Source organism: Manis javanica, chromosome 4, assembly GCF_040802235.1.
Source record: "Manis javanica isolate MJ-LG chromosome 4, MJ_LKY, whole genome shotgun sequence".
NCBI classification, from domain to species: Eukaryota; Metazoa; Chordata; class Mammalia; order Pholidota; family Manidae; genus Manis; species Manis javanica.
This window is the reverse complement of record NC_133159.1, coordinates 161,081,546-161,107,024: the sequence shown is the minus strand read 5'-3', so window position 1 is coordinate 161,107,024 and position 25,479 is coordinate 161,081,546. Positions and strand designations below refer to the sequence as shown.

Below are 25,479 nucleotides of genomic sequence, written 5' to 3'. Positions count from 1 at the left end.
TTAGCAAGCTGACCCTGTTCCCACCAGTATCCCCTAAAAGCTGAAGCCTATTTACTCTCGGGTGTGCTAGGGCAGCCCACCCTAACAAGCCTTGTGCCTAGTCAGTCCCCTGCCTTTGGGGTGATAGGACCTGCCTGGCTGCAGCCCACTGCGCATTGCTCCTGGCCCAGGTGTGGGGGCAGCAGGGGTCCTAATCACCACCTGGCTACCTTTACCTGGGTGGGTATGGTTACAGCTGACTCCAAAGGGGGTGGAGTTGGGGGTGAAGACTGCTCTTGGGGATGGGGTCAGGGGACTCAGGAGGAAGGAAAGGGTGCTTTCCCAGCAGCCATCAACATTTCCCCTGCCTAAGCTCCAGCAGCTCTGGGTGGAGGGAAGGAGATCTGAAGGCTGAGCTCGGCCGGGCTTGCTCCTCCCCTCAGTTTCAGTTTCCATTCTCCATCTGGCAGAGCCTAGCGACATCCAGGCTGATCCAGGCGGGGCCAACCCAGGGCTGCTGGTGCAGGTTCTTGGTAGGTCCCTCCAATTCCCTGCCCCACCTCCTTCACGCACGGTGCGGTCCTGGGCAAAGGGAGGTCTGTGCCAGACTGGGCTGGCTGGGCACAGGGAGGGGGCTGGGAGGACCAGTGGTCTGAGTCCCCTGCCGTTCCCAGAATGGAGCTGCGACCCTACCAGTGGGAGGTGATCATGCCTGCCCTAGAGGGCAAGAATATCATCATTTTGCTGCCCACGGGTGCTGGGAAGACCCGGGCAGCTGCTTATGTGGCCAAGAGGCATCTAGAGACAGTGGACGGGGCCAAGGTGGTTGTATTGGTCAACAGGGTGAGTAGCCTGCTCTTCCTCAGTGGGGCTGCAGCTCCTCAGTGCCTCTCAAGACCCTGTAGAACTCCAAAGCTGCTGTGGCCATCCCTAACCTCGCCACCCTAGTCCCCAGCTGTGTTCCGGGGGCTACCTTGCCCCTTCCCATCCCCCTTGTTCCCCTTCCTCTCCGTCTTATTCTCCACCCCCAGGTGCACCTGGTGACCCAGCACTGTGAGGAGTTCAGCCACATGCTGGACGGGCACTGGACCATCACAGCGCTGAGTGGAGACATGGGGCCACGGGCTGGCTTTGGCCACCTGGCCCGGAGCCACGACCTCCTCATCTGCACGGCTGAACTGCTGCAGATGGCACTGACCAGCCCCGAGGAGGAGGAGCACGTGGAGCTCAATGGTGAGGGCTGTGGGCAGGGCAAGGGGCGTGCACCGGGGGCACCCCTGCCGCCCACCCCAGGGCACCTCTTCTAGTAAATATGTTGGGAGATTCTGTGGGAGTGAGGGCTTTCCAGTCACCAAAGCCCAGCATACCGCCTCGTAGAAACAAGACCCGGCTATGGTGCAGTCTCTTGGGCAAGTGCTTTCTCCCGGCTGAGCCTGCTTATTAATCTGTAAAATGGAAGTAAATCATCCCTACCAGGCCCGTTCTTGGGGGCCTGGCTGCAAGTTGTCAAGGGAAGAAGGAGTTCTCAGAGGAACTTGGGACTACATGAAACAAAGCTTATGGGAGGAAGGGCTTTGCAAACATTAAGTCACAGGCTTCCCCTGTCTGCCCCCAGCCTTCTCCCTGCTTGTGGTGGATGAGTGTCACCACACGCACAAAGACACTATCTACAACATCATCCTGAACCGGTACCTGAAGCATAAACTCCAGAGGACACGTCCCCTGCCCCAGGTGCTGGGTCTCACAGCCTCCCCAGGCACTGGAGGGGCCTCCACACTTGATGGGGCCATTGAGCACATCCTGCAGGTCAGCTTGGCCCCAGTGACCCTCCCCCCGCCCGACCCACCAGGGACCTCCCTGGGCCTGCCCTACCCCACCTCATACCCACCAGCCCTACCTAGGCATGGTCCAAGCTCCTTCTTCACTTAAGCTGCAGACTTTAGTGGCTTCTTATTGTACTTAAACTCCCAACTCTACCCTGACTTACCAAGTTCCTTGCCTACCTCTCCGATCTCATTTCCTCTGCCCTCCACTTCCCCCCTACTATACTGACATACTCTCTGTATTTTGAGCAAGTCAGGCTTCCTCCCATTTCAGGACCTTTGCATTTGCCATTCCTCTTGCCCTGAATGCTGCACCCCACCCCCCCGCCATGCTCTTTATCTGTCTGGCTCTTTTTTGTTATTCTTCGAAGTCTTCCCTCCTCACCCCCAGTATGTTCTATAGTATATCCAATTTTACTCTCTTCAGAGCTTAATACTATCTGAAATTTCTCATTCTGTTACACTTTACTGGTTTATCATCTCTCTCCCAACTCCAAGGTAAGGTGCTCTGTATCCCAGGACCTAGAACAGTACCAGGAGCAGAGAGGGCAAACAATCAATCTTTGCTGCATAACTGAATCCCCATTCCCAATGATCCTGCCCAGTGGTAGCAAGGCCCCATACTGCCCCAAAGCTCTGTCCATTGTCCTTAGGACTCCATTTCAGTGAACCCCTTTCTGTTGCTCCAGCTCTGTGCCAACCTAGATACATGGCGCATCATGTCACCCCAGAACTACCGTCCTCAGCTGCAGGAGTGCAGCCACCATCCCTGCAAACAGTATGACCTCTGCCAAAGGCGCAGCCGGGTACGTGGGGAGCAGAGCATGGGGCCGTGGGCTGCTGAAGTTAGGGCACCTGGGGTTGAGCCCTGACTCCACCCCCACTAGCTCTGTGACTTCAGGTTACTTGCTATGTATTTGAGCCTCTATTTCTCCTTTCTGGGAAACGGGGCAGATACAGCCCATGCCCACAGCCTGTTTGCCCACAGTGGGCCTCTGTCAAAACCCAGGACACACAGTAAAGTGTTTTGTAAACCATAATCTGGGGCACTTTGTGCAAAGGCTGTTCCAACCTCTGTCATGCAGTGTGGACCCTGCGTGATGTCTTCTGTGACAGGGCTGGACGAGGACTAGACATCACTGTTCTGGGGCCAGAGGTCACTTGGCTGGAAGAGGCAGAACAGGAGCTGGGTTCAGCAGCCCATCTCCTGCCTCCAGCCAGGACCCCTTCATATCCCAGTCAGCCTCCCTCTAGAAACCCCTCCTCTCCAACACCGTCCTGATGGCAGTGGCAGTGTGGCTTCACACGGCTGTCAGCGCTCCCACTCTCTAGACCTGTATGGGAGTCCCCTCATGCCCTCACTCTTCCCATCCAGGACCCATTTGGGGACCTACTGAAGAAGCTCATGGACCAAGTCCACGACCACCTGGAAATGCCTGAGTTGAGCCGGGACTTTGGGACTCAGGTGTACGAGCAGCAGGTGGTGGAGCAGAGCCAGGCTGGTGAGAGGGCCGTCCGGCCAGGAGAGAAGCAGCCGGGGTGGTCTGGGACAGGGCCTGCCCTGGCGGAGCCTTTCGGGAAGGAGCTCAGCCTTTCGAGGGCGGAGTCTAGACGAGAGGGGGCGTGGTCACTCAGACCCTGCGCCTCCTATGCTTCCGCAGCGGCCGAGGCCGGGCTCCAGGATCGGCGGGTGTATGCGCTTCACCTGCGGCGCTACAATGACGCGCTGCTCATCCACGACACCGTCCGCGCCGTGGACGCTGTGGCCTCGCTGCAAGATTTCTACGACACAGAGCGCACCACTAAGACCCAGGTCCTGCTTGCTGAGCGCTGGCTGCTGGCGCTGTTCGATGGTGAGGCTCATGGGAACCGGACTAGGGTTCAGAGGCAAGCCAGAGCACAGGTGCCAGTGCAGGTTTGGGAAGGTGTCAACTGGGGCCCTATTTTTCTAACCAAAAGTCAAAGCTGTGAATATGACAAAAAAATGTATGCTCTCATTCGTGAAGGTTTGTATAGATAGAAAATTATATGAAGTCACATTATTGACAAAGATTTTTTTAAACCATTTAATTGGGACTGTCCCTAAAAGTCTCAGGTGTGTGGTACCTTTAAACATGGAAAGTGAGGTGGTCAGAGGGTGAAATTTAAGGCTGGAGACCTCAGCACAGGCTAGGGGGACAAAGAACTTTCTGAAGAGACCTGAGATTGAGTCAATCCTGAGTAGCAGAGGTCAGCATGAAGAGTGCTGCCTTAGGTCTGTGAGCAGAGGATTCTGTCCCGTAGGCGCCTGGTGTCGGGCTGGCCAGCTCTGAGGCTTGGCATGCAGAGGGCCTAACTGCTCTTGGTGCTGCTCTGGGGGAATCTGGCAGGACCAGGTGTCCTCGGGCCCCCTCTGTACTCCTGCAATTCTGTCCCTGTGAGCTCTGCCCGCCTCCAGGCCTGAGTCCTGAGCCTATGTTTTGGGCTCTTCCGGCAGACCACAAGAAGGAGCTGGCCCACCTGGCGACTCATGGCCCAGAGAACCCGAAACTGGAAGTGCTCGAAGAGATCCTGCGGAGGCAGTTCAGGAGCTCTGATGGCCCCCGGGGCATCATCTTCACCCGAACACGCCAGAGTGCCCACTCCCTCCTGCTCTGGCTCCAGCAGCAGCCCGGCCTGCAGACGGTGGACATCAGGGCTCAGCTGCTGATTGGGGCTGGGAACAGCGGCCAGAACATCCATATGACCCAGGTGTGGGCTTTGGGGAAAGGAGCAGAGGCTGGGGGAGATCCCTAGGAGAGAAGAGGAAAAGACAGAGTCTGCAGCATGGAAAAGGGGAACTGATTATACTCGGGGAGAAGGCAGAGAGCTGGGGGAGAGAGGCGGACACCAAGAATTCCGGTGCTGAAGGTTCCTCAGTCTGGGAATCCCTGTGGGTAGAGAGGCAGAGGCTTGGGGGTTTATGAGGGAAGAGGTGAGTGATGTCCTCAGGACAGAGGCAGGGCTTTGGGGTCCCTTATGGGAGAAGAATATGTCCTGAGAGCTCCTAGAGCATTGGGACAGGGACCCTTAGGAGTCCCTAGGGGAAAAAGGGGTTAGTCACCTGGGAAGATGAGCAAGATTGTGGGGGAAGATTGTGGGGGTACTTGGAGATAGAGGTGGAAGCTCAGGGTCTCTAGGGAAGGCAGCCAAGGTTGTGAGTGAAAGGGCTGAACCAGGAGAGGCTGGGCTTGCAGGAGAGCAGGCCACTTCATATACCATCCTTTTTCTTCTCTACCCCCAGAGGGACCAGCAAGACGTGATCCGGCAGTTCAGGGCTGGCACCCTGAACCTCCTGGTGGCCACAAGTGTGGCAGAGGAGGGGCTGGACATCCCCCAGTGCAATGTGGTGGTGCGCTATGGGCTCCTGACCAACGAGATCTCCATGGTCCAGGTGCCCAACCCCCACTACCACCAGCCCCTGAAGGATCCAGGGTGGGACCCCAGCCCCACTCAGGCCCCTCCTTTATCTCCTTCCCCAGGCAAGGGGCCGTGCTCGGGCCAGTCAGAGTGTATACTCTTTTGTGGCAATCCAAGGCAGTAGGGAGCTTCAGCGGGAACTGACCAATGAGGCCCTTGAGACCCTGATGGAACGGGCAGTGGCTGCTGTTCAGGAGATGGCCCAGGCCGAGTACCAGGCCAAGGTCTGTGGGCAGCCTAGGTGCGCTGTGGGGAGTGGGGGGTGAGGACGCTCCTCCTGGAAGGTCTCTGCACACACACATATACTGTTCCTCTTTTCTCTGAGGGCTAATTGGCCCACCTAAGGAAGGTTTGAATCGAGGGAAAGGTAGAGGCCAGGGGTGGGACTGCCAGGGATGACAGTGGGAACCGGCCTTGTCCAGGGCTCCTCATTTATCCTTGTCACCATATACTTTGTGTATCTGTGAGAGCTGCCTTACAGTCCTTCTGGAACCAGGAAGGCAGGAAACAAAGACACATGTACAAAATAAGCCCAGAACCAGGACTTATATCAGTTCCCCTGAGGCAGGGTCACCACCTCACCCAGGGTGGTCCATGTTTACTCCTGTTGTCCCAGCATAATTATTAATGATGCTCCATGTCGGATTCCAAGAAGCAGCTTTGTGCAAAATCCTCCAAAGAGGGGACAAAGAATCAGCAAGAAAGTTTGTCCTGCTCCAGCCATTATCCCTTCCCCATGTACTTTTCTCCACAGAGCTGCTTGTAAAAGCTCCAGGAGGGTTTATAGAAGCAAAAAAATCTTCTGGGTACTAATGATCTAAGGTCTTTGGGAGAGCTCTCTGTCTGCTTGGGTGCAATCCTGGGGTCAGGTCTCTTGGGCCACAGCCATGCCTGGTGTTCCTTCCCACTCCAGATCCGGGACCTGCAGCAGGCAGCCCTGGTCAAGCGGGCAGCCCAGGCGGCCCAGCGGGAGAATCAGCAGAATCAGTTCCTGGCAGAGCATGTGCAGCTCCTCTGCGTCAACTGCATGGTGGCCGTGGGCCAGGGGAGTGACCTGCGGAAGGTGGAGGGTGCCCACCATGTCAACGTGAACCCCAACTTCTCGTGAGACCTGTGGAAGGGGCTATCCATATGAGGGAGGAGAGATGCAATAGGGGGCTGACAATCCCCCCTCCCATCCAGACTGTACTCTGAGGGTTTGGGAGCTTAAAGAGCGTTTTAACAAGTATTGAGTTTGCATTTTCACAAGTTTGGTTAGGTAGGTATTATCACCAGCCCCTTTATAGGTGAGGAAACAGAGGTTCAGAGAGACTAAGTAAATGGCCCAAGCTCCCACAGCCACTATGTGGTTGAGCATGACCTGGAACTCAGTGTGCCAAATACCAAAGGGCCACAGACTGGACCCTGGGCCTACATACTCTGAAGACATCAAGAGGGCTGGTTGTCCCTGAACCATCCCCTCATCCTCTGCCCCCTGGTGCTAACCTTTCCCCGTCCTCCATCCATTCGTTCATTCAAGTAGTTATTTGGCACCTACTGTGTGCCAGGCCACTGTGCCAAGGATCTCACACAGGTTCTCTCATTTGAGGAGGTAGCATTTCAACTAAGTCTTAAAGGACCAATAGGGCTGGTATGTGGGGTGAATATAGACAGGGATGATGCGGCAGGGGGAATGCTGGTTGACTTGAGTGGAAGAGACTATGAAGGATGAGATTCTGAAGGAAGACAGACCAGCTGTGAAGGACCGTGAAGACCAGGCCTGAAAGTTTAGCCTTTATCTGAGGCAATGAGGAGCTCTGCAGGGATTTAGAGCAAGGGAATGTCGGGGTCAGGTTTAGAAATGTTTAGTTGATCACTCTGGCAGCTGGTAGAAGGGCTTGGGGTCAGGACTCAGGATGAAGAGGATGGAAGGATGGGGCAGGAAGATCCTCGGGAGACTGCTGAGACCATCTTGGGGAGTGGTGCTGAGGCTGACCTTGGGCAGAAGGGAATGCAATGGAGGCAACACAGGCAGAGCTTATTGGAGACTGGGTTTCCTGACCCCAGGAGGCTCTGTGCCTCTGGCCAGGCAGAAAGGCCCAAGGCCCAGGCAGAGGCCCAGCAAGCAGGAGCGCATGAGATATTGGGAGTGGGCATGAGAGCTGAGGCCGCTCTTCGTTCTCCAGGGTCTACTACAATGTCTCCTGGAGGCCTGTGGTCATCGACAGAGACTTCAAGGACTGGAAGCCTGGAGGTGTCATCCGCTGCAGGAACTGTGGGGAGGTGAGTGCTAGGGCCATGACCCTTAGCTCCAGTCTTCAGAACTCCTCAGTCTGAGAGAGGAGGCCCAGCTTCTGCTATCTGGGTGCCTGCAATGGGATGGGGGAGATGGCACTGCTGCAGGAGCCCCCAGTCTCAGGAGAGTGGCCCACCCCCCTCTCAGGGAGCACACAGTGTGATGAGGGGAGAGCTCTCAGTCTGAGATGGGAGACATAGGCCCTGCATTCATAGACCAGCTTGAATTCAGAGACCCAGACATAGCCATCTCTGTCTCACTCCCAGGTCTGGGGTCTGCAGATAATCTACAAGTCAGTGGAACTACCGGCACTCAAAGTCCGCAGCATGCTGCTGGAGACACCGAGAGGACGGGTCCAGGCCAGGAAGTGGTCCCGAGTGCCCTTCCCAGTTCCTGACTTCAACTACCTGGAGCACTGTGCCCAGAGCCTGGACCTCTCCCCCTGACCACCTTGTCACTGCAGTGCCCAGCTCAGGCTGCAGGGGGCAGGAGAACCCACAGCAGCCACCACTGGAGCCAGACCCACCCCAGCCCGCCCTCCCACCAACCCACCTGAGTCACCAGTGCCAGATAGCCAGATATCATGTGTGACCAGCTGCAGAGGAACCCTGGATGCCCAGGCTGACTTGGAATCCCACACTGAGGAAGCAGCTGGAGGGCCGCAGCTCATCCCAGATCCCTGTCACCCTGGCATAGATGCTTTCATAAGAACTGGATGGAATTGGGGGAAACTGAGGCATGAAAATGGCCACATTGTACTAGAAATCACTGCTTGTTTCCCCTTGGCCCCTCAACATTCCTTTCGTGCTGAGGCCTCCCCTATTTTTGGAGGCTCCCTATAAATTAAGAATGAATACAATATTGGTGTAGAAAATGTGTGGTATTTTAAAACCAATTTGTTGAGGCATAATTGGCGTAAAGAAACTGTACATATTTACAGTATGCAATTTGATAAGTATTAACATACTTATGGTCCTCTACAATCAGGATAATGAACATAGCCAGCACCCTCAAAAGTTCCCAGGTTTCCCATCATAATCCCTCCCTCCTCTAACTCCCCATCTACTGATCTGCTTTATGGTATATTTTAATGTTACATGTTTTTTTTAACACCGTTCTTTATGGCTGTCATATAACCTTATTTGGAGACAGCATCAAAAGTCTAAATTGGAGAGGCAACAAAATATAAGGCCTTCCTGTCCCCTCCACTCCATAATCCCCAGCCCCAGTGCCCCTTTCCATCTTCCCCTGACCCCCAGATCATCTCCCCTCAGCTAGTGGAGAGGCTAAGATCCAGGAGGGGTGGGGCCCAGCTAGGCATGGGGATGGGGGGAGTTGCAAAGGCCTAAATTTTCTGTTCTCATTTTGACAAGAAAGAAAAAGAAAGGCAAGATCTAGGTTGATTCTTCAGGGAAAGGGCTATTTCTGTAGCATGAGGCCCAGCAGGCAGAAGTCACCTTCAAGAGGAAAGGAGGGGGCTAGGACAGAGATATGAGAGTGGGGCGGCAGTCATTCCTGCCATCTAACCCTCTTCCCTCCCGCTGTATCTCTGGTCCTGCCTAAGGGTATATGGGAAATCACACACTCTCCCCCAGCATCTTCTTTCTTTAGTCTGCCTCTTGTGTGATTGAGGCTGCAGTCCCATTCCAGTCTTCCTGGCCTCCATTCCCTGCAGAGAGTGTACCCCTCTTTCCCAGGGTCTCTCCTAATCTCTGGTTTTCCTGTGGCCCTGGCTCCAGGAGCCATCTCCTCCACGTGGGCGGGCCCCTTTTTGACCCTCTACTTTCCACTTTATCTTCAGTTGTTATCTCCCTGCCAGCAACGTGCCTTTTACAGGTCAATAAAATTAGCGAGGGGGCGGGATAGAAGGAGGGGGCAGGGGACCAGGGGTGCTAAGCTCAATGGCCTTGAATGTGGCTGGACGCAGGGAGTCCGAACGCCTGTCATTCCAGAACTAAACAGTGACAGCTGAGGGGCCTGAGCTGGTGTTGGGGGCAGAGGAGGGGCTGGGCTGCAGGGAGAGCCATGGACTGAGGATAAAGATGACCCGGGCACGTAATGGTCCCCTCGGTGGCCTGAGCCCCTACCACTGACCCCTTGGATAGAGGACCCTTACTTAAGAGGGGGTATCCTATGTCGCACCTACCTTGCCAGGCTGGGAGAGCTTTCTTGAGCTCAGATGGAAGGGGAAACTCAGGCAAGGAGGGGTTCCTGGACAGTCTTCTTGTGCGGGGTCTTCATGTGGAGCCACCGCCTGCAGTGCATCTGGACAAGACTGCCCGAAAAAGTGACAGCTGAGGTCCTCAAGACCCAGGCATCCTATCTGCCCAGCCCTCAGAACAGCCGGTGCTCCAGATCTCCCTAGTGGCCCGGATGCCCCCCGCCCCTTTTCTGCCCACCTAAATAAGCCGGCCCATCCTCCCGTGGCGGAGACTCAGGGAGGGGCTCCCCCGCCGGGCCCCGCCCCCGGCCCCGCCCCCGCCCCGGCCAGCGCGGAGCCGCTGCGCTCCGGAGCGCTGCGAGAGCAGGTGGCCGCGGCTGGCTCCGTCCCTGCCCTGCAGGTAAGTCAGCGACGTGGGCCGGTCCACGCCGAGGACCTCGAGGGCAGCGCGGGCAGAACAAGGAAGCCCCCTCCAGCTGTCCTGTGCCCTCGTCTCAAAACTGGGGCACCCCAAGGGAGAGTGAGGACATTCCTATGGGCTCTGCTCACCGACCTTGGGCATCTATCGGGTGGGACTAAACTCTAGAGAAGTTTAGAGGGTCCCGCTGGCCGCCCCCTGGTGCCGGGGCGGGCTCTGAGCGATGGGGAAGGGCAGATCCCACCATCAGTTTTCTGGAGGAGCAAGTTGGAGGTGGTGGCTGCAGGGTTCCAGGTGAGAAACCTCCTTAACTCAGCGTGTCCTGTGCCTCATTCAAGTACAGCACCCTACTTTCCCCTGGGGAGTGATGGGGGACCCAAACTTGTATTCTGTGGGCAAGTGAGGTTAAGAGCCACCTCATAACTGAGTAGGGGCCCGGGTTTTCTGCTGAGCTCCAGGGCACTGCATCATTTATTTACACCTGGGTACAAATGTGCATGGGTGAGGGGGCTGTGGCCTGGGGAACCCAGAGAGCCTGGGGACAGGGTAGATCTTTTCCGGAAGTGCACCTTATTGCAGATGTGGGGGCCATTTGCAATTTGCACCCTCCCCTGTCTTGGAATTTGGGCTGTGAGAAAGGGGTCCCTCCTCCCAGAGCCTTAAGGAAAGCTTCCAGGAAGAGAAGGTCCTGGGCTGACAGCTCAGGTGTGATGCTCAGAGCTCTGGGCCACAAAGGAGAGTCAGGCTTTGGGCCTTGGTGCTGGGTTGGGGTGGAGCCGAGGACCCCAGGTTGTAGCACAGAGGGAGGTCAGGATGCTGCCCCTGGATCCAGCCAGGACCCCACAGACCTTCTAGAGATCATCACAAGCCTGCAGTCAGACCAAGATCTAAATCAGGTGGGAGGGCTTCCTGTGTTGTTTTCCCCATTCCACTGTCTCTTCCCACCACACAACCACTGTCAGGAAGTTCTTTCTCACAACTGACCTCATCTCTTCTGCTTGTTTGTCATCTTCTTACTTCTGGGGGGCAACTGTGCTATACAAGGGCTTTGGGAGTCAATTAGACTTGAGTTCCATCACCTCTCCCTACTATGTGACCTTGGAGGAGTTACATAACCTCTTTGAACTCACCCCACCTGTAAAATGGGGATAATAATAGAACCCACCTCATAGGGTGGCTGCAAGGATTAAATGAGAATACGCATGTAGAGCACTTCGCACAGTGGGGACGGCTCAACAAGTGTGAGTGTCCCCTCATGTGTAGGACAGCAAAGCTCATCTGTGGGGAGTGTGGGTGGGGGTTGCAAGCGTGTCCAGAGAAAGCCATGTGCTTTGCCAGCACCCCACCAGCCCCTGCCCTCTGCTGGATCTGCCTGGGGCCCCTCCCCTCCTCCGTTAGTTCTCCCTGTTTTTTGTCTCCAGGGTGAGGTGAGGGGCCCCAACAGGGCAGGGACCAGGGGCAGCAGGAGCCCACCTGAGGCTGTGCCTCAGGGGAACAAATTGACTCAGAGACCCAACTGAAAAAGTGCCCGATTGCCATTACCTCCCTGCCCTCCCCACCTCCAGGAATCCACAAGTTGGGATCAAACTGCTAAATTTTTCCAGGAAGATAAATAATACAAGCAACTGAAACTCTTGTTTGGGGATTGTCCAAGCTGCCCTCCAATGGGAAGACAGCTTCACTCTCTGGCCCAAGCTCCAGAGGCTGTCAAGGAAGGCTGGGTCTAGTAAGCACCCTTAAATCTGGACAAGGGAGGGGTGCCCATGTCCTAGCTGGGCACATTCAGGGGCTCCACTATGGCCCTTCTCTGGCCGTCCCTCTCCTGCAAGGTGCGGATTCAGCAGGGCCAAGGGAATGAGTCTGTGCATCTCCTTTAAGACTGTACTCCCCCTATCTCTGCCTCTGGATGTCCATGCCCAGCAGGTTCCTACTCCCAGCTTGGGCAAGTATCTTTTCTGGGCCTGTTCTCCTCAGAGAATGTTATGCCACTAGTGTGCCAAACCTGAGGGACCACTGAAATGGCTAAGGGGCAGCTGTTTGCAGGGCATGATAATGGAACTAGGTTGAGGCTGGGTGTCATGTGTGCATAGGAGTCCCTTTCAGTGCAGAAAGGAGCTGGCAGTAGAAAGGGGGGCTGTTGGCTGGGGTCAGGGTGGGAGTGTATCGGTCTCTCTGTACACAGCATTATTCTCCTGCAAAACTCCCAGGAGTGAGAGAAACCGAAATTGGAACATGGTTTTCCAGGTTGTTTTGAAAGTGTGTTTGTCAAGGTGAGAGGTTAGAACACATTTCAATTAACAGTTTGATAGCTTGATTCATAACTTTTAAATATTTAGATATGTGTATCTGGGCCCCCATTTGTCCTCTTGCCCCAGACCCTGCAAATGTTAGAGGCGGGCCTTGCAGCTGCTATTTGGTGAACCCCCTTCCTGCTCTGCCTGTCCCCAGTATAGTAGTACCCCTGCAAAACTGGGCTTACGACATGCCCACCTGGACCAGGAAGGAGTTCAAGGTGAAATGAAGACTGTCAGCTGTCACCAGCAAGCAGTCCCCTTGGGCCTCCTGACCTCATTCTCCACCCCAAAATTGGGACATTTAAAAAAAATGTCCTGTGATGCTTAAGAGGGAAGGGATAAGGGGGAGAGAGTGTGGGGAGGGTGTGGGCACTTGCTGGACCCCAGGAGCAAAGAAGGAGGTAAGTGGGCTGCAGCAGCAGGAGGGATGGACATTAGACCGGGGAAGCTCGGTGCTCCCTCTGTCCCTCCAGCTGTCCTTCTCAGAGGGACCTATGTCCACAGCCAGGAAGGGGGCTGTGTGTCTGCAATGTGGGACCTCCTGTGTGTTTGGATCTTGGGCTTTGGATGGGGAAGAGTGTGGGGGCCAGCTGGCCAGCCGGTGGGAGTCATCCCTGGTGGAAATGACTGGCATGTTGGCCTCAATTGTAGTTGAGTGCCCTCGGGCACCTGGACACACTGTCTGTTCGGAAGAGGGAGGCATGCAGCCTTTTTGTGGCTGTCTCTGACTCGCTCGTTGATTCTGATTGGGCTGCTTGAAGGTCAAGCCTGCCTCCCTGGCCTCAGTAGTGCTGGGAGTGCTGGATGGAACCGGATCCACACACACTCACATGCACACACCACTCACATTCAGTCTCATGCACGCTCACAATCACACTCAGACACTCTCACAGGCCCAGGCACGCATGCCACTCACATGGACTCTCAGATGTCGCTGTACACAGTTTCACACCCCAAACACCTCTTGAAGTACAATCTTGGGTACGGATCCCTGAGGCCCCTCCCTGGCACGTGCACTTGGCCGACTGTTTTTCACAGCAGTCGGTCTCATTGTCCCCTGTCAGTGACTTTTCACTCACCTTGTGTGACCCGCCAGCTCCGATGGCCAGGGGTTGGCTTACTTGAGGGTGGCTGGGGGCCAGAGGCTTGCAGCGGTTTAGTGTGGGTGACAGGAGGCAGAAACATTGCCTGTCTGGGACGCCCTGCAAACCCCAGCAGGCTCCCCCAAGTCTCTCAGGAGAGTGTTTTCAGGTCCTGAGTCCCTCATTCTCTCAGCCCTGTGTATTCTGCGAGCTCTTTCTGCCTCTCAGCCTGTGTGTCTGTCCCCTGCAAGCTCTCTGCTCAGTCCTTCCCCTGTTCCTACGCCTGCAATTTCTCTTTTCTCCCTGTCTTTGAGTCTTTCTCTTTTTCTGTGTCTCTTTTCCTCTTCCTTTTTCTCTATATGTATGTCTCTGTCTCTCTCTTTCTCAGTCTCTTCCTCTTTTTTTCTGTGTTTGTCTCTGCAACCCATCCCTGCTGCCACTCTCAGTCTCTCTCCTGTCTCGGCTCTGTCTCATTGCGTGGCTTCTCTCTAGGTCATCTTTCTGTGTCTACGTCTCTGTCTTTACCTCTCATCTCTGCCTCTAAGTCTGGGGCTCTGTCTCTCCAGTGGCTCTCTATCTTAACCCTCGTGAGATGTCCCAGGGGACCAGGACAGCTAAAGGTCTCTGAGTGTTTAGAAGGTGACAGAGCATCCCAGGGGCTGGCCTCCGTCACTTCTGGGCCCCTGCATCATGAGGCAAGGAGGGGATGGGAAATATCAGGTTCTGGAGGGGATAGATGTTGGCCCATCTCTCTGGGCTCCTCTGCTGAGATGAGAACTTGGGGCTCTGGCTCCAGACCCTGAAATGTTCTTCAGTGACAAGGCCCAGGGCAACAGGCCTGGGAGCAGGGCTGGGGGTTCAGAGTGATGAGGGGTAGAGCCCCTGTTCTGTCTGGTTGCTCTGATTGACCTTGAGCTAAGGGAAGGGTGTGGGGGACTTGGCCTCACCCTGAGAAAAGGCATTGACCAGAGTGGGGCTGATCTGACCCTTTTCTTGTTCCTCCAAGCAGCCAGACTCAACGCACCCATCCCAGGCTCCAGCTTCCGCTTCAAACCTCCACTGTGCTCTCCGCCCTGTTCCAAACATTCCTGCCAGCTGCCCCTGGGCCACTGGGCCTGTTCAAACAGCCCCTGCTCCCTCCTGGGGCCTCCCCACCCCTCCGGGTCTTTCCTCACAGCCATGGCTTCTCACACAGGAGCGGCTGTGTTGGCTGTTTGTTTGACTAAGGTTTCTTTAGGTGGGGTGAGCAATGATTCCGCAGACACTTCTCCCACTTCAGATGCCCGGGCAAGAGGCCAGGCCGGCTCCCCCATCCATGCCCCTGCTGCCTCCCCTGGCCCTGACATGACTTCCCTACCCTACTCTGATCTGTTGATTCCTACCTGATGCTATCTGACCCCCTCCCACAGGCAGGATAGGGAGATATGAGACACACCGCTGCATCCCCCATCCCTTACCTGGGGAGGTGTTGGGAACTGGGACTTGAGTTATCTGGGTTTCCCCAAGAGGAATACATGAGGTATGGACTTCAGAATGTGGGGGAAGTCTGCCCACCTGCCTTCCCACTCTTCTTGGCTGAGACTTCAGCAGAGGAATCGTGCTGTAAGGGGTCTGGGGCACAACCTCCCTGGGGCCCCGAGGTCCACCCCTGGATTGTGTATGGCACTCTGCAGTGTACGGAACTACCTCATCCTGCCCCCGAGCACCTGGAGAGGTAGCAAAATCCCCAGGCCTGCAGAGGCTGGATTTGAACCCAGGTCTCATTCCCTATAGTCAGGCCTTCTCCACTGACTGAGCCAGAGCAGCTCCATGGGCAAAAATAAACCCCAGGCTGCAGCCATTTCTCAGCTTTCTCTCCATCTCACCTCCCCCACATCTCCCCCACCTTCATGGGCCTGCACTGGAGAGTCCTGGTGGTCCCCACCCCTGTCCTCCAGCTGGGCAGGGAGTGTGTGGGCAGGTAGCATTCTTGTGACCGGGTTCTGGTATCTGCTGTCCCAGTAGCTTCCTGAAGGGAGAGCGACTGAAAAGCTTTTAGAGATGGTTTCAACCATCTGGGTGTTAACTGGGAGTGTTACTGTCTCTAGGTTGAGTCTGGGGACAGCTATTCCGGGGTGGCAAGATGAGGTGTGGGGCTGGAGAGGCCAGAGGGGGGATCAGGAAGTTTCCCCAAATAGCCTGGCCTGCAGCCAAATGTGGGAGCCAGGCTTGGGGGGGTGGGGATCAGCCCAGCTGGGGGGCAGCTGGCTAGTTGGCACATGAATCTGAACCTTGGGAAGCTGGCAAGGGGCAGAAATGAAGCAGGACTGAAACTGTTTCCTCTTTTCTCTCCTGCTAAAATGGGCTTCTAGGCAACTTGATGTTGTGAGTAAGGCAGGGTTAGAGGTGGACGAATGTGTCTTTACCCTGTCCCTTTTTTTCCCAGGGGCCTTTGTCAGCCCTAATCCATCCCTCTGCCTCTTACCCTGGTGGTCTTCATTCATTCATTCAGTTAACAAATATTTGCTGAGCACCTACAATGCATTATACTTTTTAGGCCCTGTCCTGGGAATTCAAGGAGGAGTAGGACAGGGAAAAGAGAGACTACGAGGAGCCGGGAAGGAAATCTACCTTAAGGAGGGCACCTAGGGAAGAAGACCCCTCATGGAGGTGACTTGTCAGCATCAGCCATGAGAGGGTGGGTAGCAGCCGGGGAAAAGAGTACTCCAGGCCGAGAGAACAGGTCTGGAGGCCAGGGAGAGCTTAGCATGTTCCAGAGAAAGAGCCCAGTGTGCCTGGAACATTGTAAGCAAGGGAGGGAGTGGTACAAAACCAGAACGGGGGTGGGGGGTGGGGGGCACAGGATATTCTGACCTGAACATTTTAACCCCAAGGATGTTTTGAATGCAAACATTTTAAACCAAAACATACCAACACTGAAGATTTTTTTAGAAAGTATTTTCCAGTTTGAACTCTATTCATCCAACTTAATTTCTCGATCAGATGTTTCAGTGTTTCATCTATGGTACAGTTAACAAATTTCTACTTTTCCATTCCATTTTAATTTTACTGAAATTATTTCTGTCAGCATTGATCTTATATAAATTTTGCTGCCAGATTTGATTCATCGATCAATTTGGCATTGGTCAAGGGCTCCACCATTGTGAGAATGTCTGGGTAAACTCGTCCAATTCTGGAAGATTTAAATTTTTTAAAAGTCTTTTGGTCAAGATTGGATTCTTCTGTCCACTTCAGTTGGTAATGAATTTTCTTAAATCTGGTTCTAGCCAGTGCCAGTGTTATTTCTACCAGTAATGTTCTTAGGTGACACTGTATTTCATCTCAGTTCATCTGTGGGAGGGATCTGGTGGAAGGGGTGGGTTGGGAGAGGAGAAAGGTTTTGGGGAGGTGGGTAGGGGCCAGATCTTCCAGGCTGTGGTAAGGATTCCCCCCTGAAGTGAAGGAGAAGCCTGTGCAGATTTTAGGCAGGACAGTGAGATGAGCAGATTTGCCTTTTTAAAAGGCGCCTTCTGGGTATAAGGAGAATAGACTGGGAGGGTGGAAGATGGAGGCGTGGAGGCAGGGGGTCCAGTGAGGAGGTTGTTATGCCAGTCTAGGTGGTAGAGGAGTGAGTGGACTGAAGAAAGAGTAGGAAGGTGGAGAGGGCAGGGTAAGCCATCACTCCTCAGGGCCCCAGGACGGCCTCCCCGCGGGCCCAGCGGGGCCTCCTGACATTCCTCCATGTCAGCTCCTGCCTTCCCTTCCTCTGAGGCCCAGAACACCCCAGAGTCTGGCCACTTGGAGTTGGCACAGGGTGGAAACCAACAACTGGGGTGTTTTCCTCGGGGCTCCCTCCCAATCTGTCCCCTGGATGAATGTGGCCAAGGGCGGGTCAGGGATGCCCTGCTGAGGTTGTGGCAGGGGACCAGGAGGGGTGGGGGAATGGCATTCAGATCCGCCCCCCCGGAGCACGAGGCTGGAGCAGCCAGGGCAGCCGCAGACCTGGCAGTGGAACAGACCCAGACACAGAGCGCTTGTCCGGCCTGTGGCTCTGAGCTCAGGGTGTGGCCCTGGGCAGGGGTACAAGGGAGCCTCTGTTGGTACGGAGGCCAGATGCCTGAGCAGTGAGGGAGGTGGGCCTGGGTGCTTGCGGAGAAAAGGCTTGAAATGACCGCAACCCCACCTGAGGCAAGTCACTTCCTCCTTGATCCTCAGTCTCCTCATCTGTAAAATAGAATCTCAATCCCAGCCACCCATTGGGCATCATTAGGACCCACTTTGTTGACTGACTAAAGCCAGCTAGTATCATGCATTTTTAAACACATTATTTAACAAACACATATACTTATTACCATGTAACCTGTTTGCTAAACACTTTACAAATATTGACTAATTTAATCCCCATAACGACTAAAAGAGGTACTATTTATTTTACAGATGGGGAAACTGAGGCATAGGGGTGGCCAAGGGCACACAGCTAGGAAGTGGCAGGCGTAGAATTGGAACTCAGGCAGTATGGCTATACTATGATGCTTCCTGAAAGGGACAGGGTGGGCAGGTGTCCTTAGGAGTCCCCAGAAAGGAAACCTGATTCCTCAGCAGGGGCAGAAGGGGTATTCTGGAGCACTTCTGCCTCAGGGAACATAACTGTGCGCTGTCTCTCAACCCTGGGCCGGCCCCCGAGGGCAGGGCTAGGAGTGTAGCGGGAGGCAGAGAAGTCAGACTACCTGAGAGGAGTCCTGGACCGGAAGCCCAGGGCAGGAGAAGGGGGTGAAGCAGGGATCTCAAGGAGCAGGTCACCAGCTGCCACCTTTCGCCCAGTTGTGGGAGCAGCTGTGCCCAGCAGAGGATGGGGTAGTTTCAGTATTCCTTCAATTAGGACGAGTCAGACTCTGTGGGGTGCCAGGCTTGGTGCCCCATGGCTGGAGGAGCCAGCCCTCTCTCTGGGAGCCAAGGGTCTGGCTGGATGTGAAGCATGGACATGGAACAGAACGGCACAGGGAAATAGAGCTGAAGCCCACAGCAGTGGGGACCTCAGGCTTAATGGTAAGCCTGGGAGGATGCACAGGACTTGATTGGCTGAGAAAAATAGGCAGGGCTTCCCAGGCAGAGAGCAAGAAGGGGATGTCAGTGTATAATGAAGCAGCAGGTGGTTCCGTGAAGGCATGGCTGGGGTCAGTACCTGGGTACCTCAGGGTACCAAGATCAGACTTGCTTTCCTAGAAACGTTTCTAGACCTGCTCTTCAGAATCACCCTAAAAAGGCAGACAATAGGCTCACTCCAGCCCCTGAATCTGAACCCTTAGGGTTGGGACCCAGCCCAGGATGCTTGACAAGCTCCCCAGGTAATGCTCACATGGCCAGGTGCTTAGGGAAACTATAAGGTGAGGGATTCACCCCCTTGGTTCACATCAGGATCACTCAGGTGGAGTTTAAAATCCTGGTGCTCAAGTTACACCCTAGACCAACCCCACCAGAATCCTGGGGAGTGGCCCAGGCATCAGAAGTTTTCAAAACTGCCCAGGTGATTCCACTGAGCAGCCATGGTTGACCCTCTAGAAGGTCTGTCCCTCATGTCAGCAGGTCTGGGCTGAACTGCCTGCCCCTCCTTCCGTGGCCACTCATCCTCCTTGAACTTGTGTGTTTATCTGCTTATTGACCATGACTATCCCCCCTAGACTGCAAGCTTCACCAGGGCCCCTCAGGACATTTGTTCGCTGCCAGGTGCCCTGGGCATAGAATGGAAGACCTGGTGTATAGTAGGTGTTCAACAGATGTTTATGGAGTGAGTTTATTGAACCCCTATGCTTTGCTGGGGACCAAGGGAGAAACTTTCCCTACATCATCTCTTCATGCTCCCAATAGCCCTACAGGACAGATGTGATTGGGCCCACTTTACAGATCAGAGACGTAAGGTGACTTGCCCAAGGTCTGATGCCTCCAGAGCCCCGTCCCTGTCCTGGGCCCCACACTACCACCCAGCTAAGACCTTTGAGCAGTCTTGCTGAGGGAAGCAGCATGGCAGCCTAGAGGCTGGACCGAGGGCCTGGTGGGGAATGGGACATGCTGACACAGCCCATCCCCAGGACGTTTCTTGGAACCTCTTGTCTGATTTTGAAAGGCCTCGTTCATGGCCTGCAACAGACGTGTGCTTCCACTGGACTGATTGGAGAGGAGGACTCCTTGATGTGGTCAGTAGCTGCTCCCTGGCCAGCACGGTGGAGCGTGGCCACCGCACCATCTCCTTCAGCCTGTGGGCTTGGGGGCTCTCCTCTCCCTTCTGCTCCAGGTGACCCCAGATTTTCAGGGTTACCTGCAGCCTCCCCTTGCCTCCATTCTTCTGAGGGAAGGATGGTTTAGGCTCAGTTTCTTGTACTGAGGGAAGGGAAAGGGCCCCAAGGTCCAGTGGGATGGGCCAGGATGGAAGGATTCTGCTGGACAAACTAACTAAAAGCATTAGGAAATGAAGGGTGGGGAAGGAAGACTCAAAGATCTTAGTTTACGCAGGATTGATCCTGGCTGGTAGTCAGGGCCTCTCCCACCTCTTCTGAATGCAGCTCTTTAAGTAAGAGGGCAGGTAGCCAAGGACCCAGTGAGGACCCCTGGGCCCTCCAGCTTTGCCTCCCCCTCCACGGGGTAGTGTGGGGCAGTCCCCACAATGCCTTCTACACTGTTGCTACTGCAGCTAATATTCTGAGGAGGGGACCACCCCTGCTGTGGGCACCCAAGTTCCCAGCCTCCTCTCCACCAGCTCCAGCCTCTTCTGCACAACCCAGGCGGCTTTGCCAAGCTGGGTAAGGAGGTTGAAATAATTTCTGTTGCATTGGCAGCAAACACAGTTTGGATATAGCTGTGGGCTGGGGAGACTGTAGACAGGCTGGCAGCCTCGGGGGGCCAGATGATGGGCAGGAGGGAGGGGTTTAGTCTGAACACGGGGCTGAATACCCTGGGTTGGGAGAGGGGATCATTGATGAGGTTTTCGGGTCCCACCCAGGCCTGTGGGTCTGCTCTCTCTCTTTGTCCTGTTAGTTTCCAGTGCCCAGCTGTGAGGATGTTCTTCCTGTAGTCTTAATCACCATCCCTCCTGCTGTAACTAACGATGTCAGCCTCAGATCACTAAGGCTCATAACAGCTTGTACTACTGTCTACCTGTCATCTTATTTGATCTTCTCAGTGTCAGAGTGGGTCAAGGAAATTATTACTTATTGTTATTGTTGGAGTCAGGACCTGTTTGCCTGATTCCAAGTTACTCTGGCTCTCATGAGGTTTTCCAAATCATTCCCACACACCCCGCTTACCCCTTTCCTGCAGCCCCTCCCCCTTCCATCTCACCACAACTCAGAAGTAGCCCAGGGCTGAAGAGGTCATCCTGTCCATCCCCCTGCCTCTAGCTTGGTGTGCTCGAGCCTCTGTGTGGCTGGTATCTGGAGCTCATCTGGCCATGGTCCAGGAGAGGGCAATAGTCCGGGGGTGAAGGGCATCATCAGCTGGGGCTGCTGCTTTTTGAGCAGACTTTTAAAGTTTAATGTGATAATCTCATCCTGATTACTGCAAACGGAGGACCTCGAACTCATCCAAGAATCCGTTGCTGGCCTCACAGGAGGAACAGGGAGGTTGTGCCGGGATCTCCCGGCCCCCCGCCCCCACCCTCCTGTGCGCTGATTTAGACTGAGCCTTCTGGGGTTCTTGTAGTTTTGTGGAAAGGTGTTTCTAGATCATGGGACGGATGGATAACTTGAGCCTTCTTCCTCTTTCAAGACCTGGACCGGGAACTGGTGCTTCCCTCTTACTTCTGAGATGCTAATACTCTAGGAGTAGGCTCCTGGTGGGCCTGGGCGTGAGGGCGTCAGAGAGCACAGGAAACCAGCCCAGCTGGGCCCAGGGTATCATCGCATTCCCCCACCCCATTTTCCTGACTGGGAAACCAAGGCTCGTTGCTGTTGTCTCCACATCGTGCCTTCCCAGAGGTAAACCAATTAGCACCGTGTCTGGTTCTGTGTTCCCAGCACCTGTCTCATTATTTGGGGATTTATGTCTCGGTCACAGTGAAGGACGACTGTCCCGGTTTCCACCACAGGGGTGGGTGGGGGCTGGTCAGCCCTGGAGCCCAGTAGGGGGGGTGGCAGGAGGTGGTGCCATCCTGCCTGGGGCAGGATGGGGATTTAATTTCAGGGGGATTTGCAACCAGTGGGGAGCCGCCCTGGGCACAGAGTGGCTCTGGGCTATTTTAGGAGGCAAGAGGCTGGCCCCGCTGGGGGAGGGATCATGGTGGACTTGCTCAAGCTGTTAGTGATTCTGCCCTTTCAGTGAGAATGGAAAGGATCTGTACTGGACAGGATTGGGGCTTCTCCCACCGTCCTGGAGCCCAGGGGCCCAAAACTACTCTGTGCACCCCTATCCCAGTCAGGGCTGAATAGAAGGTGCTGGCTGGGCAGGGGTCTATGGCTCCTTGTCTGAACCCCTTTGCTACAGGCTTTGCTCTAGTTGAAGCCCTTGGTATTATTAGTATGAACGATTAGCATAACCATCTCATAACTTCGTGGTGGAAATTCTATTTATGAGAACTCAGGAAGACCACGTGGGGCAGGGAAAAGGGCACAGCCTTAAGGTAGGCACAGCCGGGTTCCTGTCCTATACGGGCCACTTTCAAGCTGGAAATGTGGGTTGCATAAGTCCCTTCACCTCGCTGAGCCCCAGTGCCCCTGTCTCTAAAGCAGGGACCATAGCACCTCATTATATATAGTATGTCAAGCACTCTGCAGGGATGGTCTCACATCACCCCTGTCATGTTGTAGTGTGTTAATTGCTCCATTTTACAGATAAGTAAACTGAAGCTCAGAGAGGGAAAGTAACTTGCCTAAGCCTTCATAGCCAGAGCAAGGAACCTGATCCACGTCTGGCACCCACAGTGAGAGGTGTTTCATTCCTCAAATCCAGCAATATGTGTTGTTTGCCTCTGGTGTGCTAGGCACTGTTCTAGGGCTGGGGATTCATCACAGACAAAACAGAGGAAGAGGAGATAAGGGGATGAGACTGGACAGCAGTGAGAACCAAATGACCCAACCAGAGACTCAGGGGCTTTATTTAGACTAAGGGTCATTTTCTGGCGTGGGGAGGGAGGCAATATCTAGGGACCTGAATCCCTCATGCATCAGTGGTCGGTGGGCAAGGGAGTGCCAACCTCTCCTGGCACCTCCAGCTGTCATTACTAGGAAGAGGTTTTCTGCGCTTTCTTCTTCCTCACCCCACCTTTAAAGGAAAAAATCCTTGGGCATATTGGGAGAAGGCCTTTAGAGACACCATGACATAGAGGAAAGATAGCCTAGAGTTTGGCGCCAACCAGATGGGGCTCAGATCAACCTTTTTCTGGCTCTGTGACCTCAAGCAGGTGAACTAACTTCTCAGAGCCTCCATTTCCTTATCTTCAAAGTGAGGACAGGAATACTGACCTTTTGGGGCTACTGGGAGGATAAAATGAATGGATAAAGGTGTGGGAAGGGCTGGAATACAGACGGCCCACAACTAACGGCAGGGTTCTGTGTGTGTGCAGGATTAGGGGTGTGTTATTCCTAGGTATCTGGGTGAAGCCATGTCTTTGTGGTGCCACTAATCTGGCACCTGTGGTCCTGCTGAATGATTTCAACAGGCTGGGCAGAACAGGAGAGCCAGCAGGCCTAAACATAAAGTTTGGTGCTCATAGTTCAAGAAGTCACTCTCTTGGTGATTTGATGGGGAGGCTGAACTTGCCAGCATATCATATGAAAATAGACTTGTGGGGCTTTGTGGGCCCTCAGCTCATAGAGGACAGGTTGAGGATGGGGAGAGGTGATTCTTTCCCCTGTTCTATTCTAAGGGGAACATTGAAAGCCTAGATAAGGTTAGTGGGATGTGACCAGGACAATAAAAACCCTGGAAACAAATTTTTATTAAGTTGTTTAGTTTAGATCAGTTGGTCACCATGCAAGATACTGGGCAGAAGGGAGTGAATAAAGGCCCAGAAGTACCCTACTCGGTGCAGTGGGGTGCCTGGGACAGGGGTTAGGGGACACAACCCAATTTGAAAAGTGTGATGTTAGAGACCCATACAAGGCCCTGGCAACACATGAGAGGGTCTTCCTGGAGGAGGCAGCCATGTCAGGCGAGGAGTAGTTGAGGGAAATAGGTCTCTTTAGCTGGGAGAAGGGACCCCTTAGGAGGAAGCTGCCAGCTGTGTTAGTGGGCTGTGGGAGGCAGACTGCACTTTTTCTGCATTAGCAGGGGGCCCATCTAGGACTCAGGCGCAGTGCACAGGCGCTAGGGAAGCAGCTGTCAGCCCCCTACTGCCGAGATTCCTGTCACTAAGAACTATCAACAATGGCATGGGCTGCCTCGTGAGGCAGTGAGCTCCCTGTCATTGGCATGTGCAAGCAAAGACCAGAGGGAACTTGTTCGGTACAAGTTATAAAAGGGACAGAATGACCTCTAAGATCCCTTCCCAGCCTGAGCAACTGTAATTCTCCATGGACAGACCCAGGATGTGGACAGGGCCAGAGAGAGGTGTGACTGGATCAAGTGAGAGGATGGGCATGTGGCAGGATGGGGCGGAACACATGGTGTACCAGGACTGTCAGCCCCACCCCTGGATTTCTTTTTTTTAGTAACTACTTTATTGATAGAATTCACATACCATGAAATTCACCCATATAAAGTGTACAGTTTAATGTGGATTTACTTTTAGAGTGCATTCATTCCACAACTATTCATCAAGCATCTATTAGATATGCATCAGGGTTTGTGCTGGTGCTTCAGGTACCGGGGAAATAAAGGCCCTGCCCTCACGGGGGAGACAGGTAAGTGTCTGAGCCAAAGAATGACATCTTGGGAGACGCGCTAAGAGGGAAATAAACCAGGGCCTGGAACAAAGAACGATGTGACGGGGGACATGGGGCCTGGGCAGGGGACACGGGATCTGCGGCCTGAGGGGCAAGGAGACAGCCCCATGCAGGTCAGGGGAGCCTTACAGGCTGAGGGAGCAGCAGGGGCGAAGACCTCAAAACAGGAATGAGTTGGGGTGTGAGGACCAGGAAGAAGTGCTGGTAGGCTGGGTGGCAGCCCAGTGCCCTGGGCAAGGCATCCCAGAACTCCCCACAATGGGACCTCCTCTCCAGAAGGCCTGGTCCGCAGGAGGCCCCCCTGGAGCTTGAGGTGGTGCGAGCAGCATTGACACATCTTCTCTGAACACAAGAGCCACTTATGTCCCCTTTCTTTGGGACTTGCTTTCTTACCCTCTTACTGCCTCTCCAGAAATGGAAAGATGGCCGAGCACTCTCAGTAAGTCATGCTGTCAGCCCTCCTGGCGTGGCTCCGTGTCCTCCTGGCGTGGCTCCGTGCTTCTGCACTGCACCCCCACCATGGCCCAGACCCCATGCACTGATGCCCTGGGAGGAATCAGAAATGACTCCCCCCCACACACAGGTGGTCCCCAGCAGGCCCGCTGCCTGTCGCCCGTCTTCCTGAAAGGCTCCTAAGGAGCAGTCTGGAGTCACCCACTGGGTGCTCACTTCATGTGTGACTTTGGGCTAGTTTCTTAATGTCCTCAATCTTTCATTTCCTGGTCTGTAAAATGGGGATCAAACCAGACCGGGCAGAGTGGTTATGAGGATTGAATACAATCCTTCCTGGAACCCAGTAGGTGCTCCATGAATGTCCGCTTCCTCCTTCTCTCTGAGCCTCCCCCCAAGAGGGGCAATTTGCAGGAGATGGGGGAGGTCACAGCAGGCCAGTGGGAGGTGGCCACTTTAGGGTCCCGATCTCTGAGCTGTGGGACCCCCCGGAAGCCGAGGGCCACTGAGAACACGGGTAGGGAGGGTACTCACCAATCGGCCCGGCCCTCCCGCAGGGCGAGCCCCCGGGTCACCCGGGGCCTCCCTTCCCAGGGAGTCCCACGCGCGGCTCCTCTCCCGGCGGCCCGCCTGCGCTCTGCTCCCGGTGGCGCGGCTCCTGGCACCTGCTCCGCGCCGGCCGGCCAGGGGCGGGCTCGGGAGACCGGCG

At 54.7% G+C, this 25,479-nt stretch overlaps 2 protein-coding genes and 1 long non-coding RNA gene across 4 annotated transcripts in view; 2 read left to right on the top strand and 1 right to left on the bottom strand.

Moving 5' to 3' along the window:
* The first annotated feature begins 354 nt into the window (after window positions 1–354).
* On the top strand, window positions 355–8,374 carry DHX58 (DExH-box helicase 58). Of its 2 annotated transcripts, none has more exons than XM_017646816.3 (13): window positions 355–512; window positions 654–822; window positions 1,011–1,212; window positions 1,595–1,785; window positions 2,492–2,608; window positions 3,178–3,304; window positions 3,464–3,655; window positions 4,279–4,532; window positions 5,065–5,214; window positions 5,303–5,464; window positions 6,154–6,344; window positions 7,406–7,502; window positions 7,782–8,374. In XM_017646816.3, exons 2-13 carry the CDS (start codon window positions 655–657, stop codon window positions 7,959–7,961), a joined length of 2,031 nt encoding a protein of 676 aa, XP_017502305.2. In that variant the 5' UTR covers window positions 355–512; window position 654; the 3' UTR covers window positions 7,962–8,374. The 2 variants fall into 2 exon arrangements, with proteins under 2 accessions (XP_017502305.2, XP_073091695.1); XM_073235594.1 differs by lacking the exon at window positions 355–512 and adding an exon at window positions 556–575.
* LOC140849147 (uncharacterized) lies at window positions 4,438–25,439 on the bottom strand. The gene is made up of 3 exons (XR_012130778.1): window positions 25,305–25,439; window positions 9,662–9,790; window positions 4,438–4,573 (listed from the first exon to the last, which is right to left on the bottom strand). It is a non-coding gene; the product is annotated as an uncharacterized lncRNA (long non-coding RNA).
* The window catches only part of ZNF385C (zinc finger protein 385C), a 49,252-nt gene continuing 33,778 nt past the window's right edge, over window positions 10,006–25,479 (top strand). The window contains exon 1 of the mRNA XM_017646807.3: window positions 10,006–10,076. The gene's annotated coding sequence lies outside the window, so the exon portion shown is untranslated. The remainder of the gene's footprint in view (window positions 10,077–25,479) is intronic.

Coding starts and splice junctions, on each gene's coding strand:
- DHX58 (XM_017646816.3), top strand. CDS start 655: ATGGAGCTGCGACCCTACCAGTGGGAGGTGATCATGCCTGCCCTAGAG. Junction 2,609..3,177: donor TCTGCCAAAGGCGCAGCCGG/GTACGTGGGGAG, acceptor CTTCCCATCCAG/GACCCATTTGGGGACCTACT. Junction 3,656..4,278: donor GCTGCTGGCGCTGTTCGATG/GTGAGGCTCATG, acceptor CTCTTCCGGCAG/ACCACAAGAAGGAGCTGGCC.